Source organism: Lonchura striata, chromosome 13 (genome assembly GCF_046129695.1).
Source record: "Lonchura striata isolate bLonStr1 chromosome 13, bLonStr1.mat, whole genome shotgun sequence".
Lineage (NCBI taxonomy): Eukaryota > Metazoa > Chordata > Aves > Passeriformes > Estrildidae > Lonchura > Lonchura striata.
Genome location: NC_134615.1, coordinates 20,598,796 through 20,620,163, shown reverse-complemented (window position 1 = coordinate 20,620,163; position 21,368 = coordinate 20,598,796). Strand labels below are relative to the sequence as shown.

The following is a 21,368-nucleotide window of genomic DNA, read 5'->3' as shown; positions in this document are numbered from 1 at the left end:
CGGTCCCCCCGCGCCGGGAGGGGCCGGGCCAGGCCCCGCAGAGCCATTGGCGGCGGCGGCGGGGGCGGGACGGCCGCGGCTGGCGGGGCTCGGCTCGGCTCGGCTCGGCTCGGCTCGGCTCGCTCGGCGCGGTGCGGCAGCAGCGGCGGCCGCGGCCCCCCCAGCTCCGCGCCGCTCCGCGCTGCCCCCCTCCCCTTCGCCCCCATGGCCACCAAAATCGACAAGGAGGCGTGCAGGGAGGCGTACAACCTCGTCAGGGACGATGCCACCGAGGTGAACTGGTAGGTCGGCATCCCCCCGCACGGGCGGCGGTGCGCTGGGGGTCCTCGTCCTTCTCTCCCCGCTCCCCAGAGGGTGACTTGGACAGACCTTGCCCCCTTCTCCTCTTCCCCTCTTCCTAAAGGATGGGTTTTTCACAGCCTATTCTTCCCCACCTCCTCCTTTCCCTTCCTAAAGACTGTTCAGTGTATTCTTCGCCTTCCTCCATTCCAAAGGGTGACTTTTAAATGCGTTGTTCCCCTTTCCTTTCCCCCATCCGGAAAGCTGACTTTTAACTGTATTATTCCCCTTGTCTTTTCCCTCTCCGAAGGGTGACGTTTAAGTACAATGGCTCTACAATCGTCCCTGGAGACCAAGGGGTAGACTACGAAACCTTTAAGAGGAAGTGCACAGGTAAGCTCCCTCTCCGTTGCTTTGGCCCCTTTCCTCCCTTCCCGCTGCCCGGGGCGAGGGGGAAAGGACGGGAGGAAACTTGGGGAGCTGGATTAGCGCTGCTGCTCCGCCGTGCCCCCCTGTCCTGCGGGATCGCCTCTCCAGCTCCACAGAGTGCAACCCCCCCAGTCCATAGTCCAGCGGCTCCTTTGTCTCGCCCTTAAACTTCACATCCTTTGGGCTCTTTCTCCCCTCTTCGCACAATCTTTCAGTGCTTCTCGGTTATAAACCAGATAAAACGAGTAAAACGAGTGATAGGCAGCGGCCGACTTGTTTGGCAATGCAATTTCACAGCAAAACCGACTCCGCTGCCGTGGCTAGAAAGATGCGATCGTACAGATCGTTGAGAGTGAAATACTCATGAAATCCTTCTGAAAATCGTAGCACTGAAATGACTGGAGTTGGAAGGCTTGCTGGGATTTTTTTAAGAGCGGAGGGTGGTCGTTGCAAAGCGGGGCTCGAACAATGCAGCCCCGAGAACAATCGCAGATCCGGCGTTGCACAACCACAACTGTTGCTGCTCCAGGTTTAAACGTGGCAGCGCATTGTTGAGCTGCCGGCTGTGGAACATTCAGGGCAGCAACAAAGCCTGGGCAACAGGAAGATAAATCCGGGAGTGTTTAACTGTGTCTGATCGTGACTTTTGATGAGTTTCACAAAAGCGGGTTTTGATTTTTATCTCAGTTTTAATCAGTTTTCCTCCTGTCTTGGCTGCTAGTTAACAATGTCACCAAGTGAGGTGAGATATGGAGTGTTTTTTACTAATACTGGATTGTAACCAAGTCTTACTCACTGAGACAGTTACTGTACGATTGAGTGCTGTGATTCACCTGTATTTTCAAAATTCTGTGTCTGAGCTGTGGAGGAATTGTGTTGAGCAGTCTCTGCCCTCTCAGGGTGGGACAGTTCATGGGGACACCGTGGACTGGGAGTCCCAGGGCTTGGCTGTGCTTTATTGAGAACTCCCAGGAATGTAAGTGAGGGCAGGACAGCTCTGATCTGACAGGAGAAAAGTGTATTTTAGTCCTTGGAAAGGAGCTATGAAACGAAGATGATTTAGGCTGCTCTGCTGGGATGTTGGCAGTGGGGTCTCACTGAGATAAATGCAGCCACTCATTTCCAGCTGTTCCTGAGAACCTGCAGGGGAAATTCTCAGCACTAGGAAAGGTCCTGCTGTGGTTGGTGTCAGCAGAGCTGCTCACTGCTCTGCAGGAACTCCTTCCCACTCAACTCTTTTTAGTGGGCAAGAGAAGGGAGAAGCAATTACCTGGAACCTAGAGAATCCCGGGGCTCAGCACTTTGGAAGTTCATGGCAGTGGTTAATTGTTCCCTTGGGAGGTCAGTGACTTCAGGATCTGAGTGCCACGTTCTCATCTCCTCTCCTGGCCAACGTAACTGAGCATCTCTGGTGTCTCCAGACACCTGAGGCTTGTGGGGGAGCCTTCCTCATTTATTTTCTCTCCTTGCCTTTACACAGTCCTTGTCTTTCTTTTTGTCTGAGCTGATTTTTAATGCTTTTTCTGGATGGGAGCCCCTTGAGAACTTCCTCTCCTCCATTCTGTGGCAAAGGGAATCCTTTTCTGGAGAGGCTGAGCAGGCAGAGGGGCTTTGGCAGAGCACAGGCAGGAGTTGGGCTGGGAAGGATGAGGATGACAAATAGTGGAGGCACACACTGCACTCTGAGTGTGGCCACATCTGTGTTCTTTACAGGGCTTAGAAACAGGGTGCTCAAACCAAGCTGGCCCCAAGATAGAAAAAAAAAGGAAATTTTCCATATTTTAGAAATAAGCTCAGTAAGGAAAGAGTTAAATATAGGGCACTTGTGGGGTAGTCTGTGGCCTATTGTTAGCCTTTAATGGGGAGCTAAATCCCATAGAGCTGCTCCATTGCTGCCTTTCCCTGTTCCTTCTTTCCCTTTCCCTTGGCATGCACCTGCTGAGGGCTGTTCCCTGGGCCAAGAAGTTGTCCTCGAACCCACCTCTGGAGCACAGCTGCTGGAGGCTTAAAAAAAAGGCAAATTGAGGTGCCTGGTCCTTGGCTGAGAGCTGGAAAGGATCTTCCTCCACCCACGAATTTCAGTGCTGCAATTGGGGAAGGAAGAGATGCAAGTTTTGGAGCCTCCATCTGCGCAGCAAACCTTCACCTGGCCCGCTAGACACAGTCAGGAATCAAACCTTGTGCCAGCAGTGAAGTTGGAGCTTTCCTTCCCATCTGGGAGAAAGCAGAGTTGGTTGGAATATTTCTACTGAAACAAAGTCAGTAAAAAAGAGTAGCAAGGGATAGGAAAAGCTGTTGAATATGATTTCTTCTTGTGGCTACATCTCTTTCCTCCTGGTCTCTTCCGTCTCCTTTTACATTTTATTGGAGGGGAGAAGAGCTGCTATCAATGCAAACAGCTTCAGAAAATGTGATTAAAATTTTTAAAAACTTTGGTGTCAGAACAAACTTCTTTGTTTTGAATTCCTGTTGTGTGAGAAACACTGCCCTGAAAGCCACAAAGTGCTGCAGCTGCCTCTGGTAGAAGCTGAGCATCCTTTGGTGGTTGGAGGTGAGAGCAGGAGCTGGGAGTTCAATCTCAGCGTGCAAAGAGTCACCATCAGAGCTCGCTCTGCTCCACTTTCTGCAGCTGTTTCTGAGGTGCAAACATCGTGTCCCTGCTTTCTTTAAGAACCATTCTTATGAAAAGCACCTTGGTACACATTGCTGCCCTGCTGGGCACTGGGCAGGGTCACTGTGTGCTGGTTCCTGTGGCTTTGGGACCCTGAAGGGCTTTTTACCAGTTTGGAATCTCTTTGCCTGTGGTGGATGTCCTGCCTTGTGCAGTGACAGAGGTCAGGGGGCTGCAAGGGGCTGTTGCAACAGCTCCTATTTTTGCTTTTTTCCCCCCTATCCATAACCCTTTCCATGCCCATCACTGCCTCTGCAAACCTCCTCAGGGTTCCAGTGTGGCTGGGGACAAAGGGAAAGGAGAGAAACTGAAATTGCTTTCTTTAGAGGAAGTAGCAGCTGAGTGAGGCTGTGTCAGAATCCAGCTCTGCACACCTCCAGCCCCACTGCTGGGGGAGCACCATGACACAGACAGATGCTGAGCTGGGGCAGGGAGGCCCATGCCCTGAGCCAGGAGCTGCTGCTGGCCCTGCTGTGGCTTCTTTCCTCCTCTGCTGTACTCTCAGATGCACATCCCCCATCACACCTGCATCTTACACATCAGTCCCCATCACACCTGCATCTTACACATCAGTCCCCCATCACACCTTCATCTTACAGATCCTGGTGTGGGGCCTTTTCTTCCTCACATCTTCACTAAACTTTGTGTAGGAACAGAAAGGTTGAACAAGCAGCATCATTAAACTATCAGATTTTTCCCGTCCCTGTTTGGGGACAGCAGTTGCCACTCCTAGAGGAAGGAAGCATGGAAAGAAGAGCTTCTTCAGTGCCTTTTGTTCAGGGTCGTGGGGTGATGCTGCAAACACAGCCTGACCCTGAACTTCTGTGTGTCAGTCGCTGTCGTGCTGTCCCTGCCAAGGTCCGTTTGTCTCAGACAACTCCAACACTGCCTGGGAGGCAGCAGACCCTGTCTTAGAGCCAGGCATTCATCTTCTCTGGCCTCCAAAGGGCAGCCCCACGTGGGTGGGCACCTCTGCTCCAGCCTATCCCAAAGGAAAGCCAAGGAGGTTGGTTTAAGGAACATCCCTGGGTGACTCGGAGGTGGCTGCTGGGGGCTCTTCCTCTTGCAGTCCTGCCTAATGGCCAAAGTCCTGCTTGGTGGCCAAAGTCCTGTCTAATGGCCAATGTCCTGCCTGTGCTGGCCCTGCTCTGACCCACAGAGTCTGGAGACCAAAGCTGAGGACATTCACCGTGTCAGGGTCACTGAACACTCCGTGTAGACACCCCCTGTGTCTTCTGGCTGTTGGACTGTTTTGGTTGAGCTTAACAGCACAGATTACCTCTGCATTAAACAAGGACTTGATTCAAGGCTTCTGATCCATTTTACTTCCCACTTCCAGCTCTTGCCTCTGCAGACAGCCTGGCTCCAGAGGAAGCATTAATTTGGTGGTCAGTACTACGTGCCATCAGTACACTTTGAGAAAAAACAGCTGAGCTGGTGCATTTGAAGCCAGAAAGAGATAAGAGTTGAAGGTTACTGTATGGAAGGATGTGACAGCTCTTAGGATTTTTTTTTTTAATGTTTTTAATTTCAAAGTCTTATAACTGGGCTGGTGATGCTGTTGCTGAGAAGAGGGGGATGAGTTACAACTGAAATGACATCCTGTGAAACTTTTGTGTTTGTCTGTTGTACCTGGACATTGCCTCAGTGTCCCTCTTATGAAGCAGCAGAGCATCACATTGGCTCTGTCTGTGGTTTAATTTAATTTTTTTTAGTGTGTATTCTGCCATTTAAAAAAATGGGGTGGTCAGAAAGCTGGATTTCCCCCCACCTCCCCCCCATGCCATATGTGAACAGCTGTTTTCAATGCATCTCTGACAAAAGAAATAATGAGCCTTTTATTTGGAAAGCCTCAGAGCAGATAAATAATTGCAATGACAGCATGAAATGGGATAGTTATTCATGTGTCTGAAAAGATCAGCCCAAAACCACACTGGGCATTCAGCAGCAGGAAGAACAGAAAATCTTTGGAAGAACAGAAAATAAATACCCTATAAAATCATTTGGGGTTGACATAAAATATTAGAAATTAGAAATATAACTGGTTCCTAATAAAAATACAAATTTTCTGGGGTTTAGCTCAATTGTCCCAGAAAGCCTGGGCTGCACATTAAAAATGTAGAAGCTGTGAGTTGAGAGATCACCAAGGTTACGTTGGCACCTGAGGTTGTAGGAAAGATTTGTGAAAACACACGAGGACATATAATGAGATAGGTGCTTAGCTGCATTTGGCTGCATCTTAAGTTGCTAAAATGGGCCTTGTAAATCAATCTCCTACTGCTTTTGTTTCTCCTCTTCAGTGTTCATCTCTCCTGCTTTCCCTTACTGGCTATTTAAAGGGAGACCTGGGGCCATGGGTGACTTATGGAATTTGTCACGCTGCCCCTGTGCCCTCCCTGCCTGCCTGGACGTGCTCCTGGCAGGGTCACAGCGATCCCCTGCTCCCAGCAGGAGCCCAGGCTTAGCCTGGCCCTGCTGTGGACAGGCTGTGGGTTCAGGGAATATTCTCACTGATTTTTGTGGCAGTAACTCAACAGGTCAAGGCCTGCAGTGATGGTAACTCTTGGTTTTGTGGTGACTCTTGGTAACTCTTGGTTTTGTGATGGTAACTGACAGTAACTCTGTTTTTTTGAGGGTAACTGATGGTAACTCTTTGGTTTTGTGATGGTAACTGATGGTAACTGGTTTTTTGATGATAACTGATGGTAACTCTTTCGTTTTGTGACGGTAACTGATGGTAACACTTTGGTTTTTTGATGGTAACTGATGGTAACTCTTCGGTTTTGTGATGGCAACTGATGGTAACTCTGGTTTTTTGATGGCAACTGATGGTAAGTAACTCTTTGGTTTTTTGATGGTAACTGATGGTAACTCTTTGGTTTTGTGACGGTAACTGATGGTAACTCTTCGGTTTTGTGATGATTAAGATGTCATGGCTGTGGGTCTGCCTTTGCCATCCCGTGGTGGGCACAGGAGCAGGGAAAGAAGAGCTTTTCTTTTGTACTTCTTGCCTGCCCTTTGTTTTGGGGCCTGCCTGGCCCTTCTGCCAACCACCAGCACCATCCCTTCCTTCAGGGAAGAGCTGGGTCCCCTTTTGCTCTCCCTCTGCCCAGGTCAGGAGAGGAACCATGACCACGTCACTGGGCTAGCAGCACCCCCCTGCTGGTTTCAGTGGGGCAGAGAAGCCACTGTGGGGTCATTTCCCTGTGCACTTGTGTCCCCGCACTCACATCGGCCACCCCGGGTCACCTGGAGGAGGTTTGGTGCCCCAGCAAAGCCCTGTGGTGGCCCTGGGGTCACCCACGTCTGAGATGATTTAATGATTTAATGAACTCGTTGGGGTGGAGCAAGGCAGCCCTGCAGGAGATCTGTGGGCTTAGTGCAGGGTTTAAGAGGAAAAAACAGTGTAGGAAGAGGTAAGGAACATTTCTGTCTGCACTTGTGACCACTGAGCTGACTGAAGAGGTGGAAAATTGACAAATTAATCTAAAATTAATCCAATTGAAGCAAATGAATTAAATTTTCACGGAAGCTGTCATGCGCTGTAGTAATCCATGTTGGACAGAAGAGAAAAGCAGGTCAGTCCATCACCTGCCTTGCTGCCTGTGACCTTGATTCAGCAGGCAGGTGGAGCTGGCAGCAGCGTTTTTATCGTGGCACATCTCTGGCTTGGCCATTCACATCCCTCAGCCCCAGAACCGTGAGGGTTTGGCAGTGTGCTCCTTTCCTGCAGCTATTATCTTTTACTGATGATTCACTGCCTTTTAATCTAATGGGGATTTGTTCAGTACAGCTGAAACAAAGCACTTGAGTGGATGTAGAAAAAGGGAAGGATACCATGAAGGAAATCTCTGTAGTCTGGCACCAAGCTTTGTTGACAGCCAAGGGCAGCTTAATCAGAATATTTGGAAAATCCTGCCTTAGTGATAAATAAAGAGTTTGGAGAGAAATACCAAGTGATGCTCGTTAAGGCATTCATTGTGCTGCTCGTTGTTTGTCCAGCCATTGTGAAGGAAGTTGTGGTATTAATTGAATTAACATTGTTAATTTCTGCTGTTTGGATCCTGTGCGGTCTCAAATAAAGCTGCTATTTCCGTTCTCCCCAGATCAGTTATTCACTTCAGTCTGCCCTGAAATTCATGCCTCAGTGGCTGGGAAGGGGGTGGCACAGCACTAGGCAGGATTTCCTCTTTCAGGGGAAATCTGTGCTGTCTCTCTCTGATTTGTTCTGCTCCCCTCACTCCCAGCAAATTCCTAAAACCACCGTGAGCACTTTTGTGTGAGAAGGGGGCGGTGGATGTTAATGCCCTGAGATTTCTCGGGGAATTGGCACTGATGGCACTGATGACTTCCAGCGTGGGGAGTCGATGTGGCAGGCTAGAACTGATTAACTGTGAAAGAGGAAATCTGGGAGTAGGGAAGAACTTGCCTTTTGATCCCCTTATCACTCTGAACACGCTTCAGACTAATTGTGAAACTCAGCCACTTCTGCTCAGGGATTTTGACCTGCACTTGGAGAGGCTTATACCCAGGCTGAGCTAGTGCTAAAAAACCTCTCCATCCGTCCCTGGTGCCCTTTTAGGAACTGAGACATGTTAATTGCTCAGGGCTCCAATTCACATTCGCTCTTGGCTTTGTGTGCAGCAGGATTACACCCGGCACAGCGACTCAAGGCATCCCGTTTGTGCTAAATACCCTGGGCTGAAGAGCCTGCTGTGCCTCCAGTAGGGATATAAATCCTGTGGGGAGACAGGAGGAGACAGGACCCAGCTGGGGTGTGACCCCTGCAAACCCCCACAAGTGCAGCAGCCCCAGGAAAATCTGCCCAAGAGGTGACTCAGAGCCCCAGTCCAAGCTCAGGTGCTCATTAAACTTACTGGGACTGAACACGGTGGAGTAAGGGTGGTTCATGCCCAGGTGATCTCATGGATAACAGCTGGAATTGCTGGATTTGGCTCTTTTTAGTGTCATGGAGCTGCTTTCAATCAGGATGGGCAAGCGCTGAAAGTTCTGCTGAGAAGCAAATCCTGCTACTGCCAGTGAGCTGTGGGTTAATGTCAAACTGAAGTTTTCTGACAGACAAATTCACAGAAATCCCAGAATGGTTTGTGCTGGAAGGGGCCTTAAAGATTGTTTCATTCCATCCCCATCATAAGCAGGGACACATTCCACTATCCCAGGTTGCTCCAAGCCCCATCCAACCTGGCCTTGGACACGTCCAGGCATGGGGCATCCCTGGAACTTCCTCTCTGTGCTGCTGTGAAAAACCACTGGTTTTTCACCTTCATGATCTTTTTTCCATTATCTTTATTACAAAGGGGCACATTCCAGTGTCCACACTCTCTGTGGCAGCCTCTGTTAGAAGGGACAGGGATGGAAACCCACAGGCTCAAGGTGGGGACAGAGGGCTCCATGGGAAGGGCAGTGACACCACTGCAGTGCAGGAGCTCCCAGCACTCTGTGACACTAAAGAGATTCCCAGGACTGTTCCCAGAGGAGCCACAGGACAGTTCTGGGCAGAGCGTGGCCTCCTTTGCTGTCAGAGCTGGGGAGCAAGGCTGGCTCCTGGATCTGGTAATTGTAACATTAGGGGATTTACTGTCTCACTTCACCTTGGGTATTTCCTGGCTGTCGCTTCATTTATGGTTCTAATCAATCTTGGGAAGAGGATTGTGAGAACCAGCAGCCCCCACATGCATTTCTTACACTCACCAGTAGCAGGGCAACTGAGAGAGAAGTTTTGTTAGCCTGCATTGTTGATACACGACTCTTTCTCTCCTTCCAAAGATCCATCTGGATTTTTCCTGTGAATAAGATCTTTCTTTTTGTTTCTATTTTGAAATCTTCAGAGGAGTTTGTTTTGAGCATTGTACTGGCTCACTCACCCCCCTGCATCCATTTTCCAGTTTGCCCAGTATTACTCAGTCAGTGACAAAAATAAAATTAAAGAGAACAGAGAGAACAAAACAGGGACAGCAGAGGTGGATTTTTTTCAGACTTAAAAAAGTTTTCACTTTTAACAAGGCGAATTTTTCTTTGTGAACACTTTGGCAAATCAAAATGTTAGAGAAACTCTGAGATATGTTAACTTGTGGAGAACATCCCAATGTTTTTTAACATTGATTTCTAGCAGCTTATTTTCTGGGGATGAGCAATTTAGAGCTGCTTCTCCCCTGTCTCCAGAGCTCTTGGGGCTGTCCTGGCTGCTCATGGAGCGAGCTGGGGATGTTGGCAGGCATTCCTACACCTGGAGCCTCCATTTTCACCTGGCAATTTGTCAACCCAGCAAATCCTTCTAAGGCATGTGGAACTGGTCACAACAAGTGTGCCAGGACTACCAGGAGTCTTCTCAAACAGCAGGTTTGTTCTTCTGGTTTGAGTCACCTCCTTTAAAAGGCCTCCAGTGACCTCTGAGAGATAAAAAAGCCATGATTAGGAATATTCCACAATTGCACAAGTGTCCATCTGCTCTGCTTTCTGCCACTCCTGGTGGGAGGCTCCAGCATCCCTTGGAGCCTGGGGATGCAGGGGGATGGTGCTCCTGATCAGGAAGGCTCCCAACTGCCTGGCTCCATGAGTCACCAGGAGATGGAGGAAGGAACTCTCTGAGATAAGAGTCTGCAAGGTTGTCACACATATGGCCAGGCTAAATTAGTCTGGTGTGATGTAGCACAAGCCAGCTGTGAAACAAGGATCAGCACAGCTCTAAAGTCCAGGACTTTTCCCTCCAGGGATTTGGAAGGAATAGAAAAACATACCTGGGCAAGTAATTGCAGATTTTGCTTTTCTTCCTTCTTCTCCCCTCCTTCTTGTAAACTCATACTGCAAGTGAGCCAGAAATGGATGGGAGGAGGGAGGAAGATCAGACTTGCACAATGGCCAGTTTCTGGTAATGTTATAAAATGTGACCCTAATCCTGCTGTTCTGTAAGAGACACCAGGATATCACTTTCTTCCCTTCTCCACCAGACCTGCAGATGAATCATTTGGCTGAATCGTTAGCTCTATGCTCTTGACCTGCCTGCTGACTGTATTTTAGCCATTTCCACTGTGATGTGGGGTGTCCAGCACAGCCAGTTTCCTCCCAGTAACTCAGAGAGCCCAGAAGAGGCAGAGCCGACACGGGCAAAGCACACTTAGCAAGCACAGGGCATATGAACAGAGCCCTGTGCTGTTCCTGATTCCCAAATGCTGGCACTGAATCATGGGATCAGTGCCTTGCCTTGGTGTTTGAGAGCAGTAGGCTCACCCTGGAGAAGGGGAAGGCAGGGATGTTCCTGGTTTTCATCTCTTTGTCCCTTTTTTTGCCTCCGCAGATGATGTGCGATTGTTCGGCTTTGTCCGATTCACCACCGGCGATGCCATGAGCAAGAGAGTCAAGTTTGCCCTCATCACCTGGATTGGAGAGGATGTCAGTGGCCTGCAGAGAGCCAAAACTGGGACTGACAAGACTCTGGTCAAGGAAGTAGTACAGGTAACCTCCTCCTTATGCTCCTAACCTGCAGCTCCCATCGCTTTTTTCTGTGCCAACACCAGCAGGAGGGAGAGGGAAGGATTGACTCATCCTCCAACTTAGGAGTTAATCCTTTAAAAAGAAGACAGTTTCCTATTGCCTGTCTTCCTCTTAGGAAGGCTTAACATCTGCCCTTTGAGCACTCAGACATAAAGAAGCACCTTTTGAGCTTAAGGCTGCCTTAGCTATTTCATGAGGAGGGAATTGCTGCACTCCCCTCCTCCTCACCACTGAGATGTCTCCCATCCCCTTCCTTGATATTGAAATAATTCACTGTTGAATGATCACGGTTAAGTTAAGCAGGTAAAATTAAACAGGAAAACCCACACCCTTGTTTAAACTTCTCCAGAGGCCTTTTGCCTTTGCACAGTGAATTTGTGGAGCTAATCACCCAAAGTCTGAAGTCCCTATGGTACCAATTAACCAACGGCTCTTAATGGCTAACTAGATGTGAACAGGCTTTGTTTGGCCTTGGGCGTAGCAGGGGAAAGAGAAATGTGCTCAGTCCAAGTGAGAACAAACAACAGCCAGGAGAGAAGTGACTCGTGGAAGGCTGCACAGAGCCACAGCTGAGACCTGGCTGTGATGGAGAGGATGCTGATGTTTGGAATCTTTAAAGTATTTAAAGCAAGGTTAGCTCTCCCAACGAAACAATAGAACCAGCTCACCAGAGCCTGAGAAATGGTTTTGTTTATGCTCTTGTGGAACAGGCTGATGATTAAATTAATCTCCCTCAATAACTGAGCTCTTGCCAGTGCAAAGAAATCTCCCAGGAGGACACTGTGAAGGGTGAGAATGAAGCCCCCCCTCAACTCTTCAGTAGTTTATATGATACAGATGATTACATTTAGAGAAGAAGAATGAAGAAGATAATACATTCCTGTCCTTCCAGAAGATAAACTCTAGTGCTAAACGTTTGAGAATGACGATTCAAAGGGGCCTGTTCTCCAAAGAAACTTCCAGAATGACACCTGAGAGATAGGAAAGCAAGTTTCTGCTCATGGGAAGCAGCTGAAATGGCATAATTGTAGCTGAAGATGAAATTATAGAGTACTAATGAATGACTCTTATATGAGTCACTAAGCCCAAGGTTTTCTTGAAAATCTGTTTAGACAATGTATTCCTGTTGAGTTGAATAGCATTCCTGAGCACTGTGCTCAGATCTGTCCCTAGGTCTGTTACATATAATTTGCAATTTCACTTGTTTCATTTTTGATTAGTAGTCTGTACAAGTTAATAATCTGGTGGAGCATTAACCATTCTTGGCTGTTACTTAAAAGCTTTCATATTCTAGTTAGTCTGTACTAAAATATAAAAACAATACAACTGGTGCTCAATACACTTTTACTGAGCAACCTTCTCTATAAACCCCTGCAAAGCATTTCTGAATGTCACTAATGGTGATCTCCTCTCCAGAAAAAATTATCTTGACAAGTATTTTGAATAGTTCTTGATATGCAACTGAATCCCTCTGAGTGCAGTGAGATAAAAGCAGAACTATTTTCTCCTTTTTATGCCTGTGACCTTGCAGGTAATCTGTCAAAATAAACAAGGACAAGAAAGTCCAACTGAAATTTAATGGAGGGAGTTTATCCTAGAGCTATTTCAGTAGTTCCCTTGACCTTCAGGTACATTCTCAGCGTTCCGTATTTTAAAGAGATGTAAAATTATTATTTGAGATGTGGATTATCCACAGAAAAATAAACTTCTTTTTTTTTTTTTTTTCTGTAATAATGAACTACAAATCCGAGCCAGTGTTGGCTCATCATTTGGAAAAAACAATGCCTTAAGGTGGGAGTTTTTTAGTCTGCAAACCCTGAAGGGGTGCAGGTGCACTCACCCCATGGAAGGGTGGCACAAGGAGACTTTGTACAGCTTTGATCTGCACAAGGGACAGCCTGGGATTCCAGAAGAGCAGCTCTTCACTCTGAGGAGCCCTCAGCAAAACCTGAAGGGCTCTCACAATCTTGTACTCTTTGCCAAAGCACCTGTGGATATTTATTTAAGACCCGAGTGTGAGGAGATTCCTGCTTTATATCCTGTGCTGTGTTGATAAGCTGGGGCTGAGCTCTGCTCAGGGCTGAGCAAACACCAATAAATGTTGCTGTTCTGAGAGTCAAAGTGAAAGCCAGTCAGCTCTGGCACCTCCTGCCAGCACAACCCACCCTGGGATAAAGAGGATCCCACCCAGGGATGGTTAAAGGGCTCCCAGAAGAAGGAAAACACAAGGGACATGAACTGGTGGGGAGTGGATGATGGGCTGTGAACAAAGGGATGAACTGTTACAAAGCAGAGGGAGGAACTGGGCTGCCCTGGCTTTTGTGTTCCTCCCTTGGAAGGAGGAGCAGGTGCTGTGAAATCCGTGGGGAGGTGGCTCTGGAAGCAGTGCTGATGAGTGAGTGCAGGAGGTTGCCAGAAAACCTCTCAGGAAGAAAGGACAATTGATTTTTAGCCGTAATAACTGTAAAATGACAGGGATGGATCTCATCTGCTACAAATATCTGTAGTTCTTCTGATCTGTGCTAGATGAGAGCCAAGTCTTCTGGCCCTACTTGGCCCTGTGCTTATTAGCTCTTTAATGTTGTTGGAAAATGGGTTTTGAGTTTATTGTATTTCTTTTGGATTGTAGAAAAGCCATTTAAGGAACTATCAGGAGTTTTTTTTTTCCCAGAGCCATTTATTTCTCCATCCTTTCCTCCTTAACTCAGCTGGAAATCTTGGCTCCAGCCTGCAGCAGTTCAGCTGGGAGCAGATTAGAAATAAGGCCAGGATGGGGGACAAGTATTTATCTGTCTCTTCTCAAGGGTCTAGCTAAGTCCTATATGTGAGACAGGGGGTGGACATCCCACCTTCTATCCACTGAGCTCCTCTCCACACCAGGGACAGGTCTAATGGGTGAAGAAGTGGCACAGAATTTCCCATTGCAGGCAGCTGCTTAAGATGTTTGGGAGAATTTCTGGGCCAGAGTCTAAACCTACCCCTAGAACAATGTAAACAACTGGGCTCACAGCTGTCACATCATGGAGCAGTGACTTCTGCAAGGCTGCATCTGTTTGGCAGCAGCAGCAGCCCTGTGTCACCTTGTGCACCCTGGCAGAGGTGCACAGAGAGCCACCCCCAGCACTGGTGGCCCTGCGAGCTGCATTTGGTCACAGACCCCACAGCAAGGACGAGCCCAGGCACAGGGCTTGTGGCACTGGGAGTGGCACCCGGTGCTGCACTGGGGTGGTTTTGATGTAAACACCACAGAAATGGAGACAGGACTTGGTTCCCTGTGAGTGTTCCTTCCTCTCTGAACTCTCGCCCCTTCATGACTGCATTTCCTTCCAGGAGATTTTAACTCTTCCTTAGGCACCTTTGGGGTCATTTTCCTGACAGGGCTGAATTCATGTCCTGCAGGACTCTCCCAGCAAAGGGACTGCCCAATCTTTGCCAGTTTGTCAGATTTTCCATGGATTTTGATTCTTTTCTGTTTTCATCAGCACTCCTTCCCCCACAAAGTCATGTGCTCTGTTATTTCCCTAATTCATATTCAGGGTAAAACAGCTCTGTTTCTGTGAGCAAATATTCGAGGCATTTTATTCATCATTATTTTTGGTGAGGAATTCATCTGGCTTTTGTGATGTCAACAGCTCTACTGGGTTCCTGTTTTGCAGCTCACACCCAGATCTTTTTTCTTTTTTGCTCACCTTTCCCTTTTCCTCTGGATTTCTCACTGCACCGATGATGGTGTCCCATGAGGGAGTACCCACTGATGTGGGCCCTGTCTCTGATCTTGGGATCAAATTGAATTCCCTCTGTGTGCTTTGGTTTTCTCATATCAGTACAGAGTCCTGACCAGAAGATGAAATAGCTAAATTAAACCAGAAGGTTTAAATTAAACCAGAAGGTTTAATAGCTTTGTTAGAGGCACTCAGGAAATCCAATTCACAGGGAGCAGCTATGTCACAGTGGCTTTGAGAGTTACTCATGAGGGTGAGTGAGATCCTGCTGGGAAGGCAGATGAAATTCTCTGAAATTCTCCTTTTGGGCTGTTTTTCCCTGTTCTGGTTTACTGGAATGACCATACCAAATGGATATGGATTTACAAGAACTCCTGGTCTAGAGAAGAGGGTCAGAATCAGCAGCTTCTCCTCTCCCCGTGTCTGACACACAGACTTGTGACTCTTCCAGTGGGATGAAGCTCAGCAGGGAGAATTTGCAGAGCAGCTGAAATGCAGCTCCCATGGCTGAGACAAGTGTTTGCCAGAGGTTTGGGCTGGCTTCTCTCAGTGCCTGGAACGGCTCCACGTCAAATTGGCAGGAGTAGATTTGAAGAGAGGGTTTTTGCTGAGCTTGGAGTCTGACAGCTGAGTGCAGGAGCAGGTTTGCTGCGGGCCTGGGGCTCAGACCATGCTGGAAAAGAAACCTGGGAGAATCCACCTCCTCTGCACTGAGGATGAGGTGACCAGTGGGTGGGAGTGGTGACATTAAGCACAGTAGAACTGAGGATTCTGAACGTCAGCAGAGGCTGCTCCAAACCCCAGTAAAAACAAAATAAATAAAAAATTTCAAGAAGCTGTTCAGCTACCTGGCACCATCTGTAGCTGCTGAGAAGTGTCTGTAGACTACACAAGGATTTTACTCCTGGCTTCAGGCTTCCCAAGCTGGGATTTAAAAGGGCCTCTGCAGACCTAGTTTGGTACAATATCTGCACCACACAGGTTTTCCCGTGGGCGATTTAGGGAAATTTTATGGCCCATATGCTAAACATTCAGGGCTTGGAAGAGGAAGAATATCTACTCCACCCTTTTTTTTTCCCCTTTAAGTTGGCTGAAAGAGAAGGATTGAGTTTTCCACACAAATTGCATTATTCCCAGGGAGGGATGCAAGCTTCTTTGCTCATGCATGGTTGGAGCCCTTTCAGTCTGTGCCTGGTGTGGCTGGCACAGGGGATGGGATTCCAAAATTGTGACCCTCAGGCACAAAGAGGAGCTGGTGCCAGAAAGGTGCATTGGACAGCCAGGAGTGAATCTCAATATTTCTGTGTGCTGTTCACTGATTTGAGAGGCAAAGCAAAGAGACTCTGGTCACTGTTGTGTTGTGAGAGTGATAAAGATAAATGGCATCATTGTTTTTGTTATCTGGAGGCTGCTGGTGACTGGGCTGAAGACAAAGGCTAGAATTCACTGGCAGGGCTTGCTGTGGTTGTAGAAAGCCTGGGGTTGGGGGGAGGAGAAGGGAAAAGGAAGTGGAGGATGCAAGATGAAGACACATGTCAGCAAATCAGGGGCCCAAGCACCAGAGTTATGCACTGTGCCTTAGGATTTGCACCCTGAACAAAAGCTCAGCCCCAGAGAGCTCAGACAGTAAATTCAGAGTGATGAGGGAGGCTGTGGCTGGAGAAGGTCAAGCAGGATGTTAAAATCAGAAATTCCAGGCACCAAACTCACCAGAAGCATCTTCCCTCCTTAGGGCCAGGCTTGGGGAGACACCGTGGTGGGTTAGAGCTGGTGTGAGGAACCAAGGAGGACCCTGAGGGAATGGAATAAAGCAGAGTTATTAATAGCAGTGACCCAGATTGCACTCCCAGGGTACAAATCTGGCACAAGAGGTGGCCCAGTCAGCTAAGAGGATATCCAAGAGTGGCTGGGAGCAGAACCCAACTGGCCACTGCCAGGGGGATCCTGTTCATTCCTTGCAAGGTGTCTTGGTGGTGCTGGTGTGGAATGGTGGCTGATGCCCACAGACTCACCCAGGAGTCATCTGGAGAAGTGTCTACTTGAGAATTACTGAGTAATTCTATTTACTTTGTGGCACATATAATTAATTCTCCTCTGTTTGGGCACGAGTGCACTTGCAGTTTCAATTTCAGAATCAGCTGGATCCTGCAAAGTGGGCATTGAAAAAACTCTGCCCACACTTTTAAAATACACTTTTCATGGAATCCCTCTCAGAAATGCTTTTATGGATCTGCCTCAGTTCTCACTAAAGCAGGGCAAAGTCTCGCCCTGAAATCAGGTAGTCCTGGATAATCTGCTTCCCAAGGTGAGGAAAATTTGTTAAACCTGGCACCATGGAAAAGGAATTGAAAAGGCTCAGCTCAAAACTCACATAGGAGTATCAAAGTGCTGAAAATCCTGGGGTTGGTCTTAGCAAGAGCTGAGCTTTGCAGAGATCACCCTGGAGACCTGGAAGTAGGACACTTGTGAGTATGACTAAATCTGATGGTTTGGGCAGTTTGCCTCTTTATTCCCATCTCAAAAAAAAAAAAAAAGAAAAAGGAAAGGATTTGTTTTTCTCCAAAAAGCAATGTCTTTCCCATTTTCCCTGGACTCTGCCAAGCCGTGGATGAGTGCCTGTGCTGTCCACATGGCCAGAAAACCTGAGAATTGCAGCAGTGGAGCAGGGCTGTTATTCCTGAGGACTCTGTGTGCCTGCCCATCAGCCCGAGCAGAGCAGACAAGGCTCTGAGGATTTCCTACAGTGTGAAACAGGATCAGCCACAGCTCAGAGGGGGAGGAGGGAGCTGTTTTCCTCTCCTTTCCATTCCTGCCAGTGCATGAAAGAGGGGCTGAGGCTCTTTCAAGCTGCATCCTCCTCCACCCCCTCCTTTACCCGACTCAGATCCAAACTGAGACCCTTGAGACGCTGCCAAATAAAGAGCTCTGCCATGGCTTAGAGTCTGAACCCAATCAGAAGCCCCCTTCCCATTGTGCCAGGGCTGTGCCAGTGCCAGGGAGACCCACACAAGATGCTTGCTGCTCTCCCAAAGCATTCCCTCCTTCTGCATCACCTTTTGGGGAATTCACTCTGTGAATGCCCAGGGATTTGGGCATTGCAGATTTCCTGAGATGCCACGGCAAAGCTGTTGGAATTTTAATTCATATTTTTGGTAAAGTGCAGTGGATGCTTGTGTTGGTCATGTCTGTGGGGTGGGGGAAGGGAGACTCATGCCGTGCTCTCAGTTGTGGATAGGAAGGGGAGGAAAATGCTCAAGCAGAAGACAGGCTGGTTGCTGAAATGGCTGTGCACACACATGGATGCCATGCCAGCCCTGCTGTCAGGTAGGAAGCACAGCCCCCAGCAAGGGAAAAAAATCCCTGAGCTGCCACTGCTCTGACAAGAGCCCTAAAGGCACCCTGGGATCCCATTCTGCTCCCAGAAAGGTTCTCTGTGTTCCCAGCCTGACATCCCAGGGGCTTGCCCAGCTCCCAGGAGCTGCAGAGAGCTCTCAAGCAGGGGGACACTTGGGACAGGGGGGCACTTGGGACACAGGGCCTGGGCACAGCCTGTCTGGGCCAGTGTCTGGCTTTGGCCACAGAGTGTGTTGGAGATGAGGGGGCACTACATGAGGCACTAAATCCACGGAAGGAGCTGTGTTTGCTCCTGTGCTGCTCAGTCCTTCACAGGTGTGACACCGCAGTGCACTCTGCTGTGGTGCTGCTCTTTTTTCAGGAGAAGGGGCCCCAAAAAGGGCACAGAGAGGATTAGTGACTGGCCCATGATTATGCTGAGGGTCAGTGGTGGTCAGGAGTCAATAGTTTTGAGTGTTTCAGTTCACATACTGCTTAGGGAACTGGACCTAACCTGGCCTGTGCATCTCCAGGAGGAGCTGCTGCACCCCTGCATCTTGTGGGTCTGCAGCCAGTGGCTGTGGAAGTAGATATATAACATTTTTCCACGTGAAGTGTTGTGTTTTGCCTTCACTGTCCCTCTGTCTCATCCACAGCTTTCTGTTTATCATCCCAGCCACAGGAGATCAGGAGATGCAGCTCAGACACCCAGGGAAGCTGGATAACCCATCTTCATTCAGCTAATTTAAAATATATCCTTTGTTAACATGTTTTGTTTTTTTTTTTTTTCTCTTTTGCAGAACTTTGCCAAAGAATTTGTGATCAGTGACCACAAAGAGCTGGACGAGGATTACATCAAGAACGAGCTGAAGAAAGCAGGGGGGGCTAATTATGATGCACAGACTGAGTAAAGGCAGGAACCTCCTGGCACCATCACCTGGATCTCCGAGGGAGGGCAAAGGCACAGCAAACTAACACACCCGACAGATGAGGCAACTGAACTCCCCAGCTTTCTGTGGCTGCACCTAAGAACTCCCTTTTTTGCATACAGAAGACTTTTATTTTCCATTCTCTCTCATGAAACATTCCTTTCTGGGGCTCTGTTTTTCTTTTTTCCCCCTTTTTTTACTCCTAACTCTCTCTGTGTCCTCGCACCTGTGGAATTTAGGTTTGGCTCTGCTTTGTTCCTATTCAGTCCTGTGTTTGTAGAGGCTTGCCACTGTGTCCTTCTTCATGTCTGTGTGTTTTACTTGGGCTCAGCCTGGTCTCTGAGGGAAGAAAGTTTTGGGGGAGTTCTGAACAACGATTACTTTAATTTTTGAATTTTTTTTCTGACTGATATTCTTGGGAATAACATTATTTGCTGTTCTAGGCTCAGATCAGCTTGAGATGACTTCCCTCAAACTTTGATTAAATCATCTCAGCAGAAACGTCCAGCTGAGATGTTATCCAACAGCTTAAACAACAAAGCCAACAAACAAAAAAAATTTTTTGACTCCTGATAAATGGGAATAATTTTGCCTTAAACATTGTTTGACAGTTGCTATCCTCTGTGCTGCATCTCTGTCCCTCTCTCTTAAAAATAAGATCCACCACAATCCTAAAGTGGGTTTTGTTGCTCTTTGGAGGTATCACAGCACAGTAAACTGAGGGGCTTAGAAATGTCTGGACGCTTGGTCACTATTTTGTGTACGTTGGTCTCTGGGTTTGTATCTGACTTTGCTAATGCTGGGGCTCAGGAGGTGAAACTGAAATGCATAGATTTCCTTTTTCAATGATGTCTGAAAAACAGCCAGCTGCTGAATCCTTCCCTGCCCCTGTCCCCCTTGGTTATTCTGCAGTTAAACACGACAGCTACAGTTCCTTGGGGCCTTTGGCAGTGAGCATCCTCCAGCTGGGAGCGAGGGATGGATGGAGCAGGGCAGCTCCATCCCAGCTGGGGTGAAATATCTAACAGCAGAGGCCCAGAGAGAACCTGGGCTCAGTTTGGTACCAAACTGTTTGTTTTGGGGGGCTTCTTTGTCTGGCTTTTGTTTGTCCATCCAAGGTAACTGTCCCCAGAGTTACATGTTGGGAGGGACTGTGGGGCTTGGGAGTCAGCGCTATAAATCCATTAAAGAAATAAATGTTTTTCAAGAACAATTCTCAGAGACTCTGTTGTTCTTTTACCTTCCCTGTAACGAGCCTGTATTTAGGAGGTTTCTTAATCCTTGCTGTGAAGCTTTGAGCTCCTGCAATCTTGGGGCTAATTAGGAGAATTAAAGACTGGCTCAGATGTAAAATGATCCCTGCAGCCCTTGTCTGCTCGTCTCTGCTCTGAGAGGCAGAGGTGACCACAGTGCACCTGATACACTTTTTGTTCAGCAGTTCTGCTTCTCCATTTCCAGTGGCAAAATACCAAGTGGGAATTGTAATTAGGTCAAAGAGAATTTCACAGCCATGAAAAAGAGATGTAGAGAGGTCAGGAACAGATTTGGGAACAAGAATGACACTTTCAGACAATTTTTGAAGCTTCCTGTACAGAGTTACATGGGGCATTGCAGCTCTGGACAAGACTTCCTAAACCTTGCACTGAAAGAAGGGAAAATGTTTTTTACAGGACTGACAGCAGGGACAGGCAGAACTAATGGGAAGGAGCTTTGCAGAGAGCTTGTGATGCTTTGAGGCTTTGCCTTACTGGTTCAGTGACCACGATAAACTTTAATTTGATGCCCTGTGGCACAAATCTCTGCCTGGTTTTGAAGCCTGGCAGCACCATCACAAGAAATTCATCAGCACCAGCTGTGGTGGGGGCTCAAGAAAGAGCTCAGCAGAGGCAAATTAGCTTTCTCAGCCTTCAAAGGCATCTCAACAAGACAGATGGAGCACTTGTGTTGCCTTTGGCAAGTGGGTCCAGGGATGGAGGAAGAGGAGGCATCACCCTGGCTCTGGTTGCTTTGCTATCCTTAATCCAGTTCTTAGAACATGAAAAATCCCATATTCCCTCTTTGAATAATCTCTGTGGTGTACAGGCACATGGACTCTCATGGTGATCACAGGAATATCAAGTTTGCAGGCATTGGATGGTAACACAGGAGAAAAATGAGAAGGAATTACTGATTTGTAAAATGAGGATAAATCCTTGTGGGAAAAGAAAAAAAAAAAAGTAGCTTAATGAATGAGAGTCATAGCAAAGAATCAGTGGGGTTGGATTTTTTTCCAACCTCAATTTCATCTTTTAGGGCAGGCTACGAGAGATACCACTCTGGTGATGTTATGAAGAACTTTGTGGGGAAAAGCTGGGGTGAGAAGCACGGGAGCACTGCTGCTGCTCTGCCTCTGGCCCCACTGGGTCAGTGCTGAAAACCACCAGGGAGCTCTTGTTTGTCCTGTCCTGCCCCTCTGGCAGCACTGCAGGAGCCAGGTTAATCAAGCCCCTGCTT

At 48.0% G+C, this 21,368-nt stretch overlaps 1 protein-coding gene across 1 annotated transcript; it reads left to right on the top strand.

Moving 5' to 3' along the window:
• Nucleotides 1–139: 139 nt before the first annotated feature.
• COTL1 (coactosin like F-actin binding protein 1) lies at nt 140–20,088 on the top strand. The gene is made up of 4 exons (XM_021541245.2): nt 140–281; nt 590–672; nt 10,695–10,852; nt 18,747–20,088. Exons 1-4 carry the CDS (start codon nt 205–207, stop codon nt 18,855–18,857), a joined length of 429 nt encoding a protein of 142 aa, XP_021396920.1. The 5' UTR covers nt 140–204; the 3' UTR covers nt 18,858–20,088.
• Nucleotides 20,089–21,368: the final 1,280 nt, after the last annotated feature.